Source organism: Electrona antarctica (genome assembly GCF_951216825.1).
Source record: "Electrona antarctica genome assembly, contig: scaffold_52, whole genome shotgun sequence".
NCBI lineage: Eukaryota > Metazoa > Chordata > Actinopteri > Myctophiformes > Myctophidae > Electrona > Electrona antarctica.
The window spans coordinates 871,906-891,394 of record NW_027637999.1 but is presented as its reverse complement, the minus strand read 5'-3'; the positions used below and the strand labels follow the sequence as shown (position 1 = coordinate 891,394).

At 41.2% G+C, this 19,489-nt stretch overlaps 1 protein-coding gene across 1 annotated transcript in view; it reads right to left on the bottom strand.

The window, feature by feature from the left end:
* Positions 1-19,489, bottom strand: part of LOC306918480 (rap guanine nucleotide exchange factor 4-like) — a gene marked incomplete at both ends in the record, with an annotated part of 94,342 nt that overhangs the window by 28,776 nt on the left and 46,077 nt on the right. Inside the window, 6 exons of the mRNA XM_079531382.1 lie at positions 313-402; positions 6,465-6,550; positions 8,283-8,377; positions 9,513-9,659; positions 16,011-16,087; positions 17,701-17,761. Of these exons, the coding sequence (XP_079387508.1) occupies positions 313-402; positions 6,465-6,550; positions 8,283-8,377; positions 9,513-9,659; positions 16,011-16,087; positions 17,701-17,761 (556 nt within the window). The remainder of the gene's footprint in view (positions 1-312; positions 403-6,464; positions 6,551-8,282; positions 8,378-9,512; positions 9,660-16,010; positions 16,088-17,700; positions 17,762-19,489) is intronic.

Here is a 19,489-nt window from a genome sequence, read left to right as displayed (position 1 = left end):
AACATACTCTCTCTCCATGCCTTCAGCTGGTGGAGACTAACATACTCTCTCTCCATGCTTTCAGCTGGTGGAGACTAACATACTCTCTCTCCATGCTTTCAGCTGGTGGAGACTAACATACTCTCTCTCCATGCCTTCAGCTGGTGGAGACTCAGGCCAACATGCTAGCTGCTAACAACCATCTTAAAGTTAAAGGTACAACATTCTGCCATGTACACTCTTAGAGTTATGGTAGTACACTCGTAGAGTTAAGGAAATATTGTGCCATATAAGGACATAAAGGATATTGTTACATAATGTCCATATAAGGACATAAAGGATATTGTGACATCAGCAGAGGACACAGTTGGCTGTTTGGCATGAAGACACAGTGCATGAGGACGAAGTCATCCACCGCCGGGTCTGTAAGACAGACAGACAGACAGACAGACAGACAGACAGACAGACAGACAGACAGACAGACAGACAGACAGACAGACAGACAGACAGAAAAAGAGAGTGGAAGTTTCAGAAATGAATCTCCATCTTCAGACTCCATCCATGAATAGAACTATTCAATCGTCCACACATCTATTAACTTAAATATGTGAATTCATCCATGAATCTATGAATGTATTCATAAATCTATGAATGAATCCATGAATCCATTCATCTGTGCACATACCAATCCGACTTCATGGTTCATCTGTGATGTGTGTCCTATAAATTAACAATTTGAGCGCCACCGCATGGCCGTAGAGGGTAGTTCCTTATCCATTATAATGATGGATAGTAGGAAAGCCCTCGTTAATTGACTGCTCTCTGAGGAGCAGTGTTTTATCTCTGCTCTCTGTTCATGACAGTAAAAACACTAAAGTCACTAAAAGAGGCTCCTCTCCTCTTGTGATTCAACCATAAGTGTAGCAGCTCTACTCATTTCCAGAGGCCCTAGTCCTCTATTTCAATGGGGTCAGGATAACGAGGCCTTTTCATGGAGGGGTCAGGAACAACAAGGCCTTTTCATGGAGGGGTCAGGACAACGAGGCCTTTTCATGGAGGGGTCGGGACAACGAGACCTTTTCGTGGAGGGGTCAGGACAACGATGCCTTTTCATGGAGGGGTCAGGACAACGATGCCTTTTCGTGGAGGGGTCAGGACAACGAGGCCTTTTCATGGAGGGGTCAGGATAACGAGGCCTTTTCATGGAGGGGTCGGAACAACGAGGCCTTTTCATGGAGGGGTCAGGATAACGAGGCCTTTTCATGGAGGGGTCAGGATAACGAGGCCTTTTCATGGAGGGGTCAGGATAACGAGGCCTTTTCATGGAGGGGTCAGGATAACGAGGCCTTTTCATGGAGGGGTCAGGAACAACGAGGCCTTTTCATGGAGGGGTCAGGATAACGAGGCCTTTTCATGGAGGGGTCAGGATAACGAGGCCTTTTCATGGAGGGGTCAGGATAACGAGGCCTTTTCATGGAGGGGTCAGGATAACGAGGCCTTTTCATGGAGGGGTCAGGATAACGAGGCCTTTTCATGGAGGGGTCAGGATAACGAGGCCTTTTCGTGGAGGGGTCAGGATAACGAGGCCTTTTCATGGAGGGGTCAGGAACAACGAGGCCTTTTCATGGAGGGGTCAGGAACAACGAGACCTTTTCATGGAGGGGTCAGGAACAACGAGGCCTTTTCATGGAGGGGTCGGAACAACGAGGCCTTTTCATGGGGGGGTCAGGAACAACGAGGCCTTTTCGTGGAGGGGTCAGGAACAACGAGACCTTTTCATGGAGGGGTCAGGAACAACGAGGCCTTTTCATGGAGGGGTCAGGAACAACGAGGCCTTTTCATGGAGGGGTCAGGAACAACGAGGCCTTTTCATGGAGGGGTCAGGAACAACGAGGCCTTTTCATGGAGGGGTCAGGAAGACGAGGCCTTTTCATGGAGGGGTCAGGATAACGAGGCCTTTTCGTGGGGGGGTCAGGATAACGAGGCCTTTTCATGGAGGGGTCAGGATAACGAGGCCTTTTCATGGAGGGGTCAGGATAACGAGGCCTTTTCATGGAGGGGTCAGGATAACGAGGCCTTTTCATGGAGGGGTCAGGATAACGAGGCCTTTTCGTGGAGGGGTCAGGATAACGAGGCCTTTTCGTGGAGGGGTCAGGATAACGAGGCCTTTTCGTGGAGGGGTCAGGATAACGAGGCCTTTTCATGGAGGGGTCAGGATAACGAGGCCTTTTCGTGGAGGGGTCAGGATAACGAGGCCTTTTCGTGGAGGGGTCAGGATAACGAGGCCTTTTCATGGAGGGGTCAGGATAACGAGGCCTTTTCGTGGAGGGGTCAGGATAACGAGGCCTTTTCGTGGAGGGGTCAGGATAACGAGGCCTTTTCATGGAGGGGTCAGGATAACGAGGCCTTTTCATGGAGGGGTCAGGAACAACGAGGCCTTTTCGTGGAGGGGTCAGGAACAACGAGACCTTTTCATGGAGGGGTCAGGATAACGAGGCCTTTTCATGGAGGGGTCAGGAACAACGAGGCCTTTTCGTGGAGGGGTCAGGAACAACGAGGCCTTTTCATGGAGGGGTCAGGAACAACGAGGCCTTTTCATGGAGGGGTCAGGAACAACGAGGCCTTTTCATGGAGGGGTCAGGAACAACGAGGCCTTTTCATGGAGGGGTCAGAACAACGAGGCCTTTTCATGGAGGGGTCAGAACAACGAGGCCTTTTCATGGAGGGGTCAGGAACAACGAGGCCTTTTCGTGGGGGGGTCAGGATAACGAGGCCTTTTCGTGGGGGGGTCAGGATAACGAGGCCTTTTCATGGAGGGGTCAGGATAACGAGGCCTTTTCATGGAGGGGTCAGGGACAACGAGGCCTTTTCATGGAGGGGTCGGAACAACGAGGCCTTTTCATGGAGGGGTCAGGGACAACGAGGCCTTTTCATGGAGGGGTCGGAACAACAAGGCCTTTTCATGGAGGGGTCAGGGACAACGAGGCCTTTTCGTGGAGGGGTCAGGAACAACGAGGCCTTTTCGTGGAGGGGTCAGGAACAACGAGACCTTTTCATGGAGGGGTCAGGATAACGAGGCCTTTTCATGGAGGGGTCAGGAACAACGAGGCCTTTTCGTGGAGGGGTCAGGAACAACGAGGCCTTTTCATGGAGGGGTCAGGAACAACGAGGCCTTTTCATGGAGGGGTCAGGAACAACGAGACCTTTTCATGGAGGGGTCAGGAACAACGAGGCCTTTTCATGGAGGGGTCGGAACAACAAGACCTTTTCATGGAGGGGTCAGGAACAACAAGACCTTTTCATGGAGGGGTCAGGAACAACGAGGCCTTTTCATGGAGGGGTCAGGATAACGAGGCCTTTTCATGGAGGGGTCAGGATAACGAGGCCTTTTCATGGAGGGGTCAGGATAACGAGGCCTTTTCATGGAGGGGTCAGGATAACGAGGCCTTTTCGTGGAGGGGTCAGGAACAACGAGGCCTTTTCATGGAGGGGTCAGGAACAACGAGGCCTTTTCATGGAGGGGTCAGGAACAACGAGGCCTTTTCATGGGGGGGTCAGGAACAACGAGACCTTTTCGTGGGGGGGTCAGGAACAACGAGGCCTTTTCATGGAGGGGTCAGGAAGACGAGGCCTTTTCATGGAGGGGTCAGGATAACGAGGCCTTTTCGTGGGGGGGTCAGGATAACGAGGCCTTTTCATGGAGGGGTCAGGATAACGAGGCCTTTTCATGGAGGGGTCAGGATAACGAGGCCTTTTCATGGAGGGGTCAGGATAACGAGGCCTTTTCATGGAGGGGTCAGGATAACGAGGCCTTTTCGTGGAGGGGTCAGGATAACGAGGCCTTTTCGTGGAGGGGTCAGGATAACGAGGCCTTTTCGTGGAGGGGTCAGGATAACGAGGCCTTTTCATGGAGGGGTCAGGATAACGAGGCCTTTTCGTGGAGGGGTCAGGATAACGAGGCCTTTTCGTGGAGGGGTCAGGATAACGAGGCCTTTTCATGGAGGGGTCAGGATAACGAGGCCTTTTCGTGGAGGGGTCAGGATAACGAGGCCTTTTCGTGGAGGGGTCAGGATAACGAGGCCTTTTCATGGAGGGGTCAGGATAACGAGGCCTTTTCATGGAGGGGTCAGGAACAACGAGGCCTTTTCGTGGAGGGGTCAGGAACAACGAGACCTTTTCATGGAGGGGTCAGGATAACGAGGCCTTTTCATGGAGGGGTCAGGAACAACGAGGCCTTTTCGTGGAGGGGTCAGGAACAACGAGGCCTTTTCATGGAGGGGTCAGGAACAACGAGGCCTTTTCATGGAGGGGTCAGGAACAACGAGGCCTTTTCATGGAGGGGTCAGGAACAACGAGGCCTTTTCATGGAGGGGTCAGAACAACGAGGCCTTTTCATGGAGGGGTCAGAACAACGAGGCCTTTTCATGGAGGGGTCAGGAACAACGAGGCCTTTTCGTGGGGGGGTCAGGATAACGAGGCCTTTTCGTGGGGGGGTCAGGATAACGAGGCCTTTTCATGGAGGGGTCAGGATAACGAGGCCTTTTCATGGAGGGGTCAGGGACAACGAGGCCTTTTCATGGAGGGGTCGGAACAACGAGGCCTTTTCATGGAGGGGTCAGGGACAACGAGGCCTTTTCATGGAGGGGTCGGAACAACAAGGCCTTTTCATGGAGGGGTCAGGGACAACGAGGCCTTTTCGTGGAGGGGTCAGGAACAACGAGGCCTTTTCGTGGAGGGGTCAGGAACAACGAGACCTTTTCATGGAGGGGTCAGGATAACGAGGCCTTTTCATGGAGGGGTCAGGAACAACGAGGCCTTTTCGTGGAGGGGTCAGGAACAACGAGGCCTTTTCATGGAGGGGTCAGGAACAACGAGGCCTTTTCATGGAGGGGTCAGGAACAACGAGACCTTTTCATGGAGGGGTCAGGAACAACGAGGCCTTTTCATGGAGGGGTCGGAACAACAAGACCTTTTCATGGAGGGGTCAGGAACAACAAGACCTTTTCATGGAGGGGTCAGGAACAACGAGGCCTTTTCATGGAGGGGTCAGGATAACGAGGCCTTTTCATGGAGGGGTCAGGATAACGAGGCCTTTTCATGGAGGGGTCAGGATAACGAGGCCTTTTCATGGAGGGGTCAGGATAACGAGGCCTTTTCGTGGAGGGGTCAGGAACAACGAGGCCTTTTCATGGAGGGGTCAGGAACAACGAGGCCTTTTCATGGAGGGGTCAGGAACAACGAGGCCTTTTCATGGAGGGGTCAGGAACAACGAGGCCTTTTCGTGGGGGGTCAGGAACAACGAGACCTTTTCATGGAGGGGTCAGGATAACGAGGCCTTTTCATGGAGGGGTCAGGATAACGAGGCCTTTTCATGGAGGGGTCAGGAACAACGAGACCTTTTCATGGAGGGGTCAGGAACAACGAGACCTTTTCATGGAGGGGTCAGGAACAACGAGACCTTTTCATGGAGGGGTCAGGAACAACGAGGCCTTTTCATGGAGGGGTCAGGAACAACGAGGCCTTTTCATGGAGGGGTCAGGAACAACGAGACCTTTTCATGGAGGGGTCAGGAACAACGAGGCCTTTTCATGGAGGGGTCGGAACAACGAGACCTTTTCATGGAGGGGTCAGGAACAACGAGACCTTTTCATGGAGGGGTCAGGGATAACGAGGCCTTTTCATGGAGGGGTCAGGGACAACGAGGCCTTTTCATGGAGGGGTCAGGATGACGAGGCCTTTTCATGGGGGGGTCAGGAACAACGAGGCCTTTTCATGGAGGGGTCGGAACAACGAGGCCTTTTCGTGGAGGGGTCAGGAACAACGAGGCCTTTTCGTGGAGGGGTCAGGACAACGAGGCCTTTTCATGGAGGGGTCAGGAACAACGAGACCTTTTCGTGGAGGGGTCAGGAACAACGAGGCCTTTTCATGGAGGGGTCAGGATAACGAGGCCTTTTCGTGGAGGGGTCAGGAACAACGAGGCCTTTTCATGGAGGGGTCAGGAACAACGAGACCTTTTCATGGGGGGGTCAGGAACAACGAGGCCTTTTCGTGGAGGGGTCAGGAACAACGAGGCCTTTTCGTGGGGGGGTCAGGATAACGAGGCCTTTTCATGGAGGGGTCAGGACAACGAGGCCTTTTCATGGAGGGGTCAGGACAACGAGACCTTTTCATGGAGGGGTCAGGATGACTGTTATTCGTCTATAGTGCTCATTGTTGATTTTCAGCTCAACCGTTTCATTGATAAAGTTCACTAATTATAATAAGTTAAGTACATTAACTGACAGAGAATTCGACAGTTGGACAACAGATCATGTTACCTGGTGTTACACTGTGGTGTGTGTCCTATTAAATAATGTTACCTGGTGTTACACTGTGGTGTGTGTCCTATTAAATAATGTTACCTGGTGTTACACTGTGGTGTGTGTCCTATAGAATAACGTTACCTGGTGTTGCACTGTGATGTGTATCCTATAGAATAACTTTACCTGGTTCGCTGTGATGTGTGTCCATTCTCATGGTCTCCAGGAAGTGCTCCAGGATCTTCTCAGGTGTTCCTGAGATCACAGTGTACCTGAGAGACGTCACAGTGTCAGTGATGTCACAGTGATGTCACAGTGTCACAGTGATGTCACAGTGCCAGAACGTCGTTTTTTGCCACTCAGTAGACGTTCCTGCATAACGTCTGGGCGTGCGTACGTGCGTGCGTGTTACTTTATGCTCCCCAGGGTGGAGGTTCTAGGGGCTAGGGGTTAGGGGTTACATACTTGAAGCTCCCCAGGGTGGAGGTTCTAGGGGCTAGGGGTTAGGGGTTAGGGGTTCTAGGGGTTAGGGGTTAGGGGTTCCATACTTGATGCTCCCCAGGGTGGAGGTTCTAGGGGTTAGGGGTTCCATACTTGATGCTCCCCAGGGTGGAGGTTCTAGGGGTTAGGGGTTCCATACTTGATGCTCCCCAGGGTGGAGGTTCTAGGGGTTAGGGGTTCCATACTTGATGCTCCCCAGGGTGGAGGTTCTAGGGGTTAGGGGCTAGGGATTAGGGGTTCCATACTTGATGCTCCCCAGGGTGGAGGTTCTAGGGTTTAGGGGTTCCATACTTGATGCTCCCCAGGGTGGAGGTTCTAGGGGTTAGGGGCTAGGGGTTAGGGTTAGGGGGTACATACTTGATGCTCCCCAGGGTGGAGGTTCTAGGGGTTAGGGGCTAGGGGTTAGGGGTTTCATACCTGATGCTCCCCAGGGTGGAGGTTCTAGGGGTTAGGGGGTACATACTTGATGCTCCCCAGGGTGGCGGTTCTAGGGGTTAGGGGCTAGGGGCTAGGGATTAGGGGTTAGGGGTTCCATACTTGATGCTCCCCAGGGTGGAGGTTCTAGGGGCTAGGGGTTAGGGGTTACATACTTGAAGCTCCCCAGGGTGGAGGTTCTAGGGGCTAGGGGCTAGGGGTTAGGGGTTAGGGGTTCTAGGGGTTAGGGGTTCCATACTTGATGCTCCCCAGGGTGGAGGTTCTAGGGGTTAGGGGTTCCATACTTGATGCTCCCCAGGGTGGAGGTTCTAGGGGCTAGGGGTTAGGGGTTAGGGGTTACATACTTGAAGCTCCCCAGGGTGGAGGTTCTAGGGGCTAGGGGCTAGGGGTTAGGGGTTCCATACTTGATGCTCCCCAGGATGGAGGTTCTAGGGGTTAGGGGTTCCATTCTTGATGCTCCCCAGGGTGGAGGTTCTAGGGGTTAGGGGTTCCATACTTGATGCTCCCGAGGGTGGAGGGTCTAGGGGCTAGGGGTTAGGGGTTCCATACTTGATGCTCCCCAGGGTGGAGGTTCTAGGGGTTAGGGGATAGGGGCTAGGGATTAGGGGTTAGGGGTTCCATACTTGATGCTCCCCAGGGTGGAGGTTCTAGGGGTTAGGGGTTAGGGGTTAGGGGTTCCATACTTGATGCTCCCCAGGGTGGAGGTTCTAGGGGTTAGGGGCTAGGGGTTAGGGGTTAGGGGGTACATACTTGATGCTCCCCAGGGTGGAGGTTCTAGGGGTTAGGGGGTACATACTTGATGCTCCCCAGGGTGGCGGTTCTAGGGGTTAGGGGCTAGGGATTAGGGGTTCCATACTTGATGCTCCCCAGGGTGGAGGTTCTAGGGGTTAGGGGTTAGGGGTTCCATACTTGATGCTCCCCAGGGTGGAGGTTCTAGGGGCTAGGGGTTAGGGGTTCCATACTTGATGCTCCCCAGGGTGGAGGTTCTAGGGGCTAGGGGTTAGGGGTTAGGGGGTACATACTTGATGCTCCCCAGGGTGGAGGTTCTAGGGGCTAGGGGGTACATACTTGATGCTCCCCAGGGTGGAGGTTCTAGGGCTCTTCTCCAACACCAGAACAGGTTGTTCATGTTCTCTGAGACGCACCGTGTTGGCCTCCACGTCCTGTTGTACAAATATATCACAGTATAAATACTACAGTATAAATACTACACAGTATAAATACTACACAGTATAAATACTACAGTATAAATACTACACAGTATAAATACCACAGTATAAATACTACAGTATAAATACTACACAGTATAAATACTACAGTATAAATACCACAGTATAAATACTACAGTATAAATACTACACAGTATAAATACTACAGTATAAATACTACAGTATAAATACTACACAGTACAAATACATCACAGTATAAATACATCACATTATAAATACTACAGTATAAATACTACACAGTACAAATACATCACAGTATAAATACTACACAGTAAAAATACTACACAGTAAAAATACATCACAGTATAAATACATCACAGTATAAATACTACACAGTACAAATACATCACAGTATAAATACATCACATTATAAATACTACAGTATAAATACTACAGTATAAATACTACACAGTACAAATACATCACAGTATAAATACTACAGTATAAATACTACAGTATAAATACTACACAGTACAAATACATCACAGTATAAATACTACAGTATAAATACTACACAGTACAAATACATCACAGTATAAATACTACACATAAATACTACAGTATAAATACTACAGTATAAATACTACAGTATAAATACATCACAGTATAAATGCATCACAGTACAAAATAATAAAGTATAAATACTACCACAGTATAAATACTACAGTATAAATACTACAGTATAAATACTACACAGTATAAATACTACAGTATAAATACTACAGTATAAATACTACAGTATAAATACTACACAGTATAAATAATACAGTATAAATACTACAGTATAAATACTACAGTATAAATACTACACAGTATAAATACTACACAGCTTGTGGACTACAAACCATGTGACTTCCATTGTAAATGCATTGGGGCGGCCATGACACTCACAACATCCATACAACAAGCATGCATCAATGTTGTATGCTAGATCGAAAGGTGTGAGTGAGGCCTAATTCCCTACAGATAGATTACCCTGAGTATCCTGTAGAAGTAATCATATTACCCTGCGTATCCTGTAGAAGTAATCAGATTACCCTGAGTATCCTGTAAGAAGTAATCAGATTACCCTGAGTATCCTGTTGAAGTCGTCCTTGTCGACTCGTAGGAAGTGACAGTTGTCTTCTCTGAGGACGATGGAGGCAGCGCGAGGAGAGTCTGTCACCAACGCTAGCTTCCCGAAATCATCGCCTTCATGGAGGGTACACACCACCCCCTGACACGCACGCACGCACGCACGCACGCACGCACGCACGCACACACGCACACACGCAGACACACATCATTTAGTTTTGTATTTAATTGTACAACATCTGAAAATGTTGTGCGTCAGGAGCGGCCAAAACAAGACATGTGTTGTTGCAGTGTGTCCTAAATAATACACATCACGACATGTTGTGAGCTTGTTGATTGGATGAAATTGGTATCCCGACATGAAAAAAGTATTTTCTGTCTAATAAAGAACTGTGTTAAAGTTAACTGTCTTACAACGTCTTCAGACTAGGCCTTGACCCTTGACCCTAACCCTAACTAGGCCTTGCAAAGGAGTGCATGTCTCGCTTATATTGAAAAAAAGTGGTGGAAACTAAGTACTTTTACTTAAGTACTGTACTTATTACAATGTTGAGGTATTTGTACTTTACTTCTACTCCACTACATCTCAGAGCCAACATTTGGACTTTTACTTCACTACAATTATTTGAAAACTTTAGTTACTAGTTACTAACATTTAAACTTTAGTTACTAGTTACTAACATTTAAACTTTAGTTACTAGTTACTAACATTTAAACTTTAGTTACTAGTTACTAACATTTAAACTTTAGTTACTAGTTACTAACATTTAAACTTTAGTTACTAGTTACTAACATTTAAACTGTAGTTACTAGTTACTAACATTTAAACTTTAGTTACTAGTTACTAACATTTAAACTTTAGTTACTAGTTACTTACATTTAAACTTTAGTTACTAGTTACTTACATTTAAACTTTAGTTACTACTTACTAACATTTAAACTTTAGTTACTAGTTACTTACATTTAAACTTTAGTTACTAGTTACTTACATTTAAACTTTAGTTACTAGTTACTTACATTTAAACTTTAGTTACTAGTTACTTACATTTAAACTTTAGTTACTAACATTTAAACTTTAGTTACTAATTACTTACATTTAAACTTTAGTTACTAATTACTTACATTTAAACTTTAGTTACTACTTACTAACATTTAAACTTTAGTTACTAGTTACTTACATTTAAACTTTAGTTACTAGTTACTAACATTTAAACTTTAGTTACTAGTTACTTACATTTAAACTTTAGTTACTAGTTACTAACATTTAAACTTTAGTTACTAGTTACTAACATTTAAACTTTAGTTACTAGTTACTTACATTTAAACTTTAGTTACTAGTTACTTACATTTAAACTTTAGTTACTACTTACTAACATTTAAACTTTAGTTACTAGTTACTAACATTTAAACTTTAGTTACTAGTTACTTACATTTAAACTTTAGTTACTAGTTACTTACATTTAAACTTTAGTTACTAGTTACTTACATTTAAACTTTAGTTACTAGTTACTAACATTTAAACTTTAGTTACTAGTTACTAACATTTAAACTTTAGTTACTAGTTACTAACATTTAAACTTTAGTTACTAGTTACTAACATTTAAACTTTAGTTACTAGTTACTAACATTTAAACTTTAGTTACTACTTACTAACATTTAAACTTTAGTTACTAGTTACTAACATTTAAACTTTAGTTACTAGTTACTAACATTTAAACTTTAGTTACTAGTTACTAACATTTAAACTTTAGTTACTAGTTACTAACATTTTAACTTTAGTTACTAGTTACTAACATTTAAACTTTAGTTACTAGTTACTTACATTTAAACTTTAGTTACTAGTTACTAACATTTAAACTTTAGTTACTAACATTTAAACTTTAGTTACTAGTTACTAACATTTAAACTTTAGTTACTAGTTACTAACATTTAAACTTTAGTTACTAGTTACTAACATTTAAACTTTAGTTACTAGTTACTTACATGTAAACTTTAGTTACTAGTTACTAACATTTAAACTTTAGTTACTAGTTACTTACATTTAAACTTTAGTTACTACTTACTAACATTTAAACTTTAGTTACTACTTACTAACATTTAAACTTTAGTTACTAGTTACTTACATGTAAACTTTAGTTACTAGTTACTAACATTTAAACTTTAGTTACTAGTTACTAACATTTAAACTTTAGTTACTAGTTACTAACATTTAAACTTTAGTTACTAGTTACTAACATTTAAACTTTAGTTACTAGTTACTAACATTTAAACTTTAGTTACTAGTTACTAACATTTAAACTTTAGTTACTAGTTACTAACATTTAAACTTTAGTTACTAGTTACTAACATTTAAACTTTAGTTACTAGTTACTTACATTTAAACTTTAGTTACTACTTACTAACATTTAAACTTTAGTTACTACTTACTAACATTTAAACTTTAGTTACTAGTTACTTACATGTAAACTTGAGTTACTAGTTACTAACATTTAAACTTTAGTTACTAGTTACTTACATTTAAACTTTAGTTACTAGTTACTAACATTTAAACTTTAGTTACTAGTTACTAACATTTAAACTTTAGTTACTAGTTACTTACATTTAAACTTTAGTTACTAGTTACTTACATTTAAACTTTAGTTACTACTTACTAACATTTAAACTTTAGTTACTAGTTACTAACATTTAAACTTTAGTTACTAGTTACTTACATTTAAACTTTAGTTACTAGTTACTTACATTTAAACTTTAGTTACTAGTTACTTACATTTAAACTTTAGTTACTAGTTACTAACATTTAAACTTTAGTTACTAGTTACTAACATTTAAACTTTAGTTACTAGTTACTAACATTTAAACTTTAGTTACTAGTTACTAACATTTAAACTTTAGTTACTAGTTACTTACATTTAAACTTTAGTTACTAGTTACTTACATTTAAACTTTAGTTACTAGTTACTAACATTTAAACTTTAGTTACTAGTTACTTACATTTAAACTTTAGTTACTAGTTACTTACATTTAAACTTTAGTTACTACTTACTAACATTTAAACTTTAGTTACTAGTTACTTACATTTAAACTTTAGTTACTAACATTTAAACTTTAGTTACTAACATTTAAACTTTAGTTACTAGTTACTAACATTTAAACTTTAGTTACTAGTTACTAACATTTAAACTTTAGTTACTAGTTACTTACATTTAAACTTTAGTTACTAGTTACTAACATTTAAACTTTAGTTACTAGTTACTTACATTTAAACTTTAGTTACTAGTTACTTACATTTAAACTTTAGTTACTACTTACTAACATTTAAACTTTAGTTACTAGTTACTTACATTTAAACTTTAGTTACTAACATTTAAACTTTAGTTACTAACATTTAAACTTTAGTTACTAGTTACTTACATTTAAACTTTAGTTACTAGTTACTTACATTTAAACTTTAGTTACTAGTTACTAACATTTAAACTTTAGTTACTAGTTACTAACATTTAAACTTTAGTTACTAGTTACTAACATTTAAACTTTAGTTACTAGTTACTTACATTTAAACTTTAGTTACTAGTTACTAACATTTAAACTTTAGTTACTAGTTACTAACATTTAAACTTTAGTTACTAGTTACTTACATTTAAACTTTAGTTACTAGTTACTTTCATTTAAACTTTAGTTACTAGTTACTAACATTTCAACTTTAGTTACTAACATTTAAACTTTAGTTACTAGTTACTAACATTTCAACTTTAGTTACTAACATTTAAACTTTAGTTACTAGTTACTAACATTTAAACTTTAGTTACTAGTTACTTACATTTAAACTTTAGTTACTAGTTACTAACATTTAAACTTTAGTTACTAGTTACTTACATTTAAACTTTAGTTACTAGTTACTAACATTTAAACTTTAGTTACTAGTTACTTACATTTAAACTTTAGTTACTAGTTACTAACATTTAAACTTTAGTTACTAGTTACTAACATTTAAACTTTAGTTACTAGTTACTTACATTTAAACTTTAGTTACTAGTTACTAACATTTAAACTTTAGTTACTAGTTACTAACATTTAAACTTTAGTTACTAGTTACTAACATTTAAACTTTAGTTACTAGTTACTAACATTTAAACTTTAGTTACTAGTTACTAACATTTAAACTTTAGTTACTACTTACTAACATTTAAACTTTAGTTACTAGTTACTAACATTTAAACTTTAGTTACTAGTTACTAACATTTAAACTTTAGTTACTAGTTACTAACATTTAAACTTTAGTTACTAGTTACTAACATTTAAACTTTAGTTACTAGTTACTAACATTTTAACTTTAGTTACTAGTTACTAACATTTAAACTTTAGTTACTAGTTACTTACATTTAAACTTTAGTTACTAGTTACTAACATTTAAACTTTAGTTACTAACATTTAAACTTTAGTTACTAGTTACTAACATTTAAACTTTAGTTACTAGTTACTAACATTTAAACTTTAGTTACTAGTTACTAACATTTAAACTTTAGTTACTAGTTACTTACATGTAAACTTTAGTTACTAGTTACTAACATTTAAACTTTAGTTACTAGTTACTTACATTTAAACTTTAGTTACTACTTACTAACATTTAAACTTTAGTTACTACTTACTAACATTTAAACTTTAGTTACTAGTTACTTACATGTAAACTTTAGTTACTAGTTACTAACATTTAAACTTTAGTTACTAGTTACTAACATTTAAACTTTAGTTACTAGTTACTAACATTTAAACTTTAGTTACTAGTTACTAACATTTAAACTTTAGTTACTAGTTACTAACATTTAAACTTTAGTTACTAGTTACTAACATTTAAACTTTAGTTACTAGTTACTAACATTTAAACTTTAGTTACTAGTTACTAACATTTAAACTTTAGTTACTAGTTACTTACATTTAAACTTTAGTTACTACTTACTAACATTTAAACTTTAGTTACTACTTACTAACATTTAAACTTTAGTTACTAGTTACTTACATGTAAACTTGAGTTACTAGTTACTAACATTTAAACTTTAGTTACTAGTTACTAACATTTAAACTTTAGTTACTAGTTACTTACATTTAAACTTTAGTTACTAGTTACTAACATTTAAACTTTAGTTACTAGTTACTAACATTTAAACTTTAGTTACTAGTTACTTACATTTAAACTTTAGTTACTAACATTTAAACTTTAGTTACTAACATTTAAACTTTAGTTACTAGTTACTTACATTTAAACTTTAGTTACTAGTTACTTACATTTAAACTTTAGTTACTAGTTACTAACATTTAAACTTTAGTTACTAGTTACTAACATTTAAACTTTAGTTACTAGTTACTAACATTTAAACTTTTGTTACTAGTTACTAACATTTAAACTTTAGTTACTAGTTACTTACATTTAAACTTTAGTTACTAGTTACTTACATTTAAACTTTAGTTACTAGTTACTAACATTTAAACTTTAGTTACTAGTTACTTACATTTAAACTTTAGTTACTAGTTACTAACATTTAAACTTTAGTTACTAGTTACTAACATTTAAACTTTAGTTACTAGTTACTTACATTTAAACTTTAGTTACTAGTTACTAACATTTAAACTTTAGTTACTAGTTACTAACATTTAAACTTTAGTTACTAGTTACTAACATTTAAACTTTAGTTACTAACATTTAAACTTTAGTTACTAACATTTAAACTTTAGTTACTAGTTACTTACATTTAAACTTTAGTTACTAGTTACTTACATGTAAACTTTAGTTACTAGTTACTAACATTTAAACTTTAGTTACTACTTACTAACATTTAAACTTTAGTTACTAGTTACTTACATGTAAACTTTAGTTACTAGTTACTAACATTTAAACTTTAGTTACTAGTTACTAACATTTAAACTTTAGTTACTAGTTACTAACATTTAAACTTTAGTTACTAGTTACTAACATTTAAACTTTAGTTACTAGTTACTAACATTTAAACTTTAGTTACTAGTTACTTACATTTAAACTTTAGTTACTAGTTACTAACATTTAAACTTTAGTTACTAGTTACTAACATTTAAACTTTAGTTACTAGTTACTTACATTTAAACTTTAGTTACTAGTTACTTACATTTAAACTTTAGTTACTAGTTACTTACATTTAAACTTTAGTTACTAGTTACTAACATTTAAACTTTAGTTACTAGTTACTAACATTTAAACTTTAGTTACTAGTTACTAACATTTAAACTTTAGTTACTAGTTACTTACATTTAAACTTTAGTTACTAGTTACTTACATTTGGATTAGAAAACATACATTAACCATTTCAGCCCTATACATTTCGGCCATTTGAAAATAGCCGATCTACAAGCTTGTAGACACACACACACACACACACACACACACACACCACACACACACACACACACACACACACACACACACACACACACACACACACACACACACACACACACACACACACACCTTGCCGTAAATGACGACGTTGACAGAGCCCTTCTGGATGATGTACCAGGAAGTACCTTCTTCTCCCTGGTTGAACACTGACCACACATGTTACACACATGTTACACACATGTTAATTACATGTTAATTACATGTTCATTACATGTTCAACACGTGTTCAACGCATACAACATGTTACTATAAACTAGAGCTCTGGTTGAACACTGACACACATGTTACACACATGTTAATTACATGTTAATTACATGTTCAACACATACAACATGTTACTATAAACTATAAACTTACCATCAGCTCTGACTGACACACAACACACATGTTACTAAATAAACATAAACATGTTAACACTGAGCTGCCAAAACGGAGGTCTCCGTCCTATTAAATAAGTACGCCCACCGCCCAAGACGGAGATTAATCAAAAGAGGGAACATTACTCGTTTGATAACATCACCGCTCTACAGGCTGGGAGCGTCTAATGGGCAACATTCAATGTCATTTCCTGTTGGGACGTCATCCAAAGTGGTCACCTCCATTTGGGACGTCATCCAAAGTGGTCCCCCTCCATTTGGGACGTCATCCAAAGTGGTCCCCCTCCATTTGGGACGTCATCCAAAGTGGTCCCCCTCCATTTGGGACGTCATCCAAAGTGGTCCCCCTCCATTTGGGACGTCATCCAAAGTGGTCCCCCTCCATTTGGGACGTCATCCAAAGTGGTCCCCCTCCATTTGGGACGTCATCCAAAGTGGTCCCCCTCCATTTGGGACGTCATCCAAAGTGGTCCCCCTCCATGTGGGACGTCATCCAAAGTGGTCCCCCTCCATGTGGGATGTCATCCAAAGTGGTCCCCCTCCATGTGGGACGTCATCCAAAGTGGTCCCCCTCCATGTGGGACGTCATCCAAAGTGGTCCCCTCCATTTGGGACGTCATCCAAAGTGGTCCCCCTCCATTTGGGACGTCATCCAAAGTGGTCCCCTCCATTTGGGACGTCATCCAAAGTGGTCCCCCTCCATTTGGGACGTCATCCAAAGTGGTCCCCCTCCATTTGGGACGTCATCCAAAGTGGCTGACGTCCTGGGCCTAACCCTGGGCCTAACCCTAACCCCCTCCATTTTAGTGGAGTTTTCAAGTTTTCAAAATCAGAAAAATGTGAATAACTCTTGATCTAAATCAATGTCGGCCCATCGCGGTCCCGTCGCTAGTCGCGTTAGAAGTAATCATACCTCGGGTCCAAAGGGTGTTTCTAAAGGGTGTTTCCAAAGGGTGTTTCCAAAGGGTGTTTCCAAAGGGTGTTTCTAAAGGGTGTTTTGGCTACATGCTATGCTAACTGCACAATGAAGGCGGAGTGCTGTGTCACCTTGAAATGGGCTCTGAAGCTGCAAATCTCCCTGATTGAATGGTTCCACATACCGCCGGGCGTTAAGGGTGTTTATTATATGTTAAACATACATTTTGACTGCAAATGTTGATGGAGTTTTAGTCATAGTCATATTTAAGTCATCTGAAAAGTTTTACTTTGAGTCTAGTTTTAATCGACTAAAGGTAAGAATTTAGGCGACTAAATCTACAGTTGATTTCGTCGCCTTGATGGCGTCAAAATGGCCGATTTATACTTATATCAATAACACTACTGGTTGCAGACAGACAGACAGACAGACAGACAGACAGACAGACACGCATGAACAAACTTACACACGGTTCCTGCTTTGGCATGAGACTCAAAGATCAGCACACTGGCTAGCTCCCTCTTCACCTGTATATAACACAATACAAACACAGATCAGCACCATGGATAGCTCCCTCTGTATATAACAACACAAACACAGATCAGCACCATGGATAGCTCCCTCTGTATATAACAACACAAACACAGATCAGCACCATGGATAGCTCCCTCTGTATATAACAACACAAACACAGATCAGCACCATGGATAGCTCCCTCTGTATATAACAACACAAACACAGATCAGCACCATGGATAGCTCCCTCTGTATATAACAACACAAACACAGATCAGCACCATGGATAGCTCCCTCTGTATATAACAACACAAACACAGATCAGCACCATGGATAGCTCCCTCTGTATATAACAACACAGATCAGCAGCATGGATAGCTCACTCTGTATAGAACACAATACAAACACAGATCAGCACCATGGATAGCTCCCTCTTCACCTGTATAGAACACAATACAAACACAGATCAGCACCATGGATAGCTCCCTCTTCACCTGTATAGAACACAATACAAACACAGATCAGCACCATGGATAGCTCCCTCTTCACCTGTATAGAACACAATACAAACACAGATCAGCACCATGGATAGCTCCCACTGTATAGAACACAGATCAGCACCATGGATAGCTCCCTCTTCACCTGTATAGAACACAATACAGACACAGATCAGCACCATGGATAGCTCCTACTGTATATAACACAATTCAAACACAGATCAGCACCATGGATAGCTCTCTCTGTATATAACACAATACAAACACAGATCAGCACCATGGATAGCTCTCTCTGTATATAACACAATACAAACACAGATCAGTACCATGGATAGCTCCCTCTGTATAGAACACAATAACACAGATCAGCACCATGGATAGCTCCCTCTGTATAGAACACAATAACACAGATCAGCAGCGGTTTGGGTTCTTCTTTCCCCACATCATATTGAACCAGTTCAGGTCAGAGTGTTCTCGGCCCCACCCCTCCTCCTCGGCCCCACCCATCCTCCTCGGCCCCACCCATCCTCCTCGGCCCCACCCCTCCTCCTCGGCCCCACCCATCCTCCTCGGCCCCACCCATCCTCCTCGGCCCCACCCATCCTCCTCGGCCCCCACCCATCCTCCTCGGCCCCACCCCTCTCCCATTGTTTATATTGTGTTTTAGTTTCCAAGATGGCCGCAGCACCAGGAAGGGGGAGGCCTTACTGGGTTGCGTTCACACATTCAAGACAGCTGTCTTGTGTCTGTGTTTAACACCCCGAGCGGTCTTTCAATTAGTAACGCCCAGCGCTACTAGCGCTACACATTATGTGTTAGACGACCCACTGTAGTCCCGTCGCTAGTCGTGGTAGAATTAATCATACCTCCCGTTGTCGATCGCCTCAGGAGTGTTTTGGCTAAATTTAGCTACTTCAGCCACACCCGGGATAACATCCGGTCCGTCGCTAAATGTGCTCCACTGCTGTCACCGCTGCTGTACATCGCTGGGCTCTGATTTAATGGGTTAAATAACCCGGGGTGTTCGGGGTGTTAATGGCCGCTCCAATGGAAGCCCATATGGTTTGACTAAACATTTTGTTTGATGGGGGAGGGGGGGGGGGGGTTGAACACATCCATCAAAGCTGTGTTCAGACACAAGTCAGGTGTCAGACACAAGGCAAGTGTTTTGAATGCAGCCCAGTAAGGGCATATTTCGACCCTCACCTCCGCCCCACCCCCTCCTGGTGCTGCGGCCATCTTG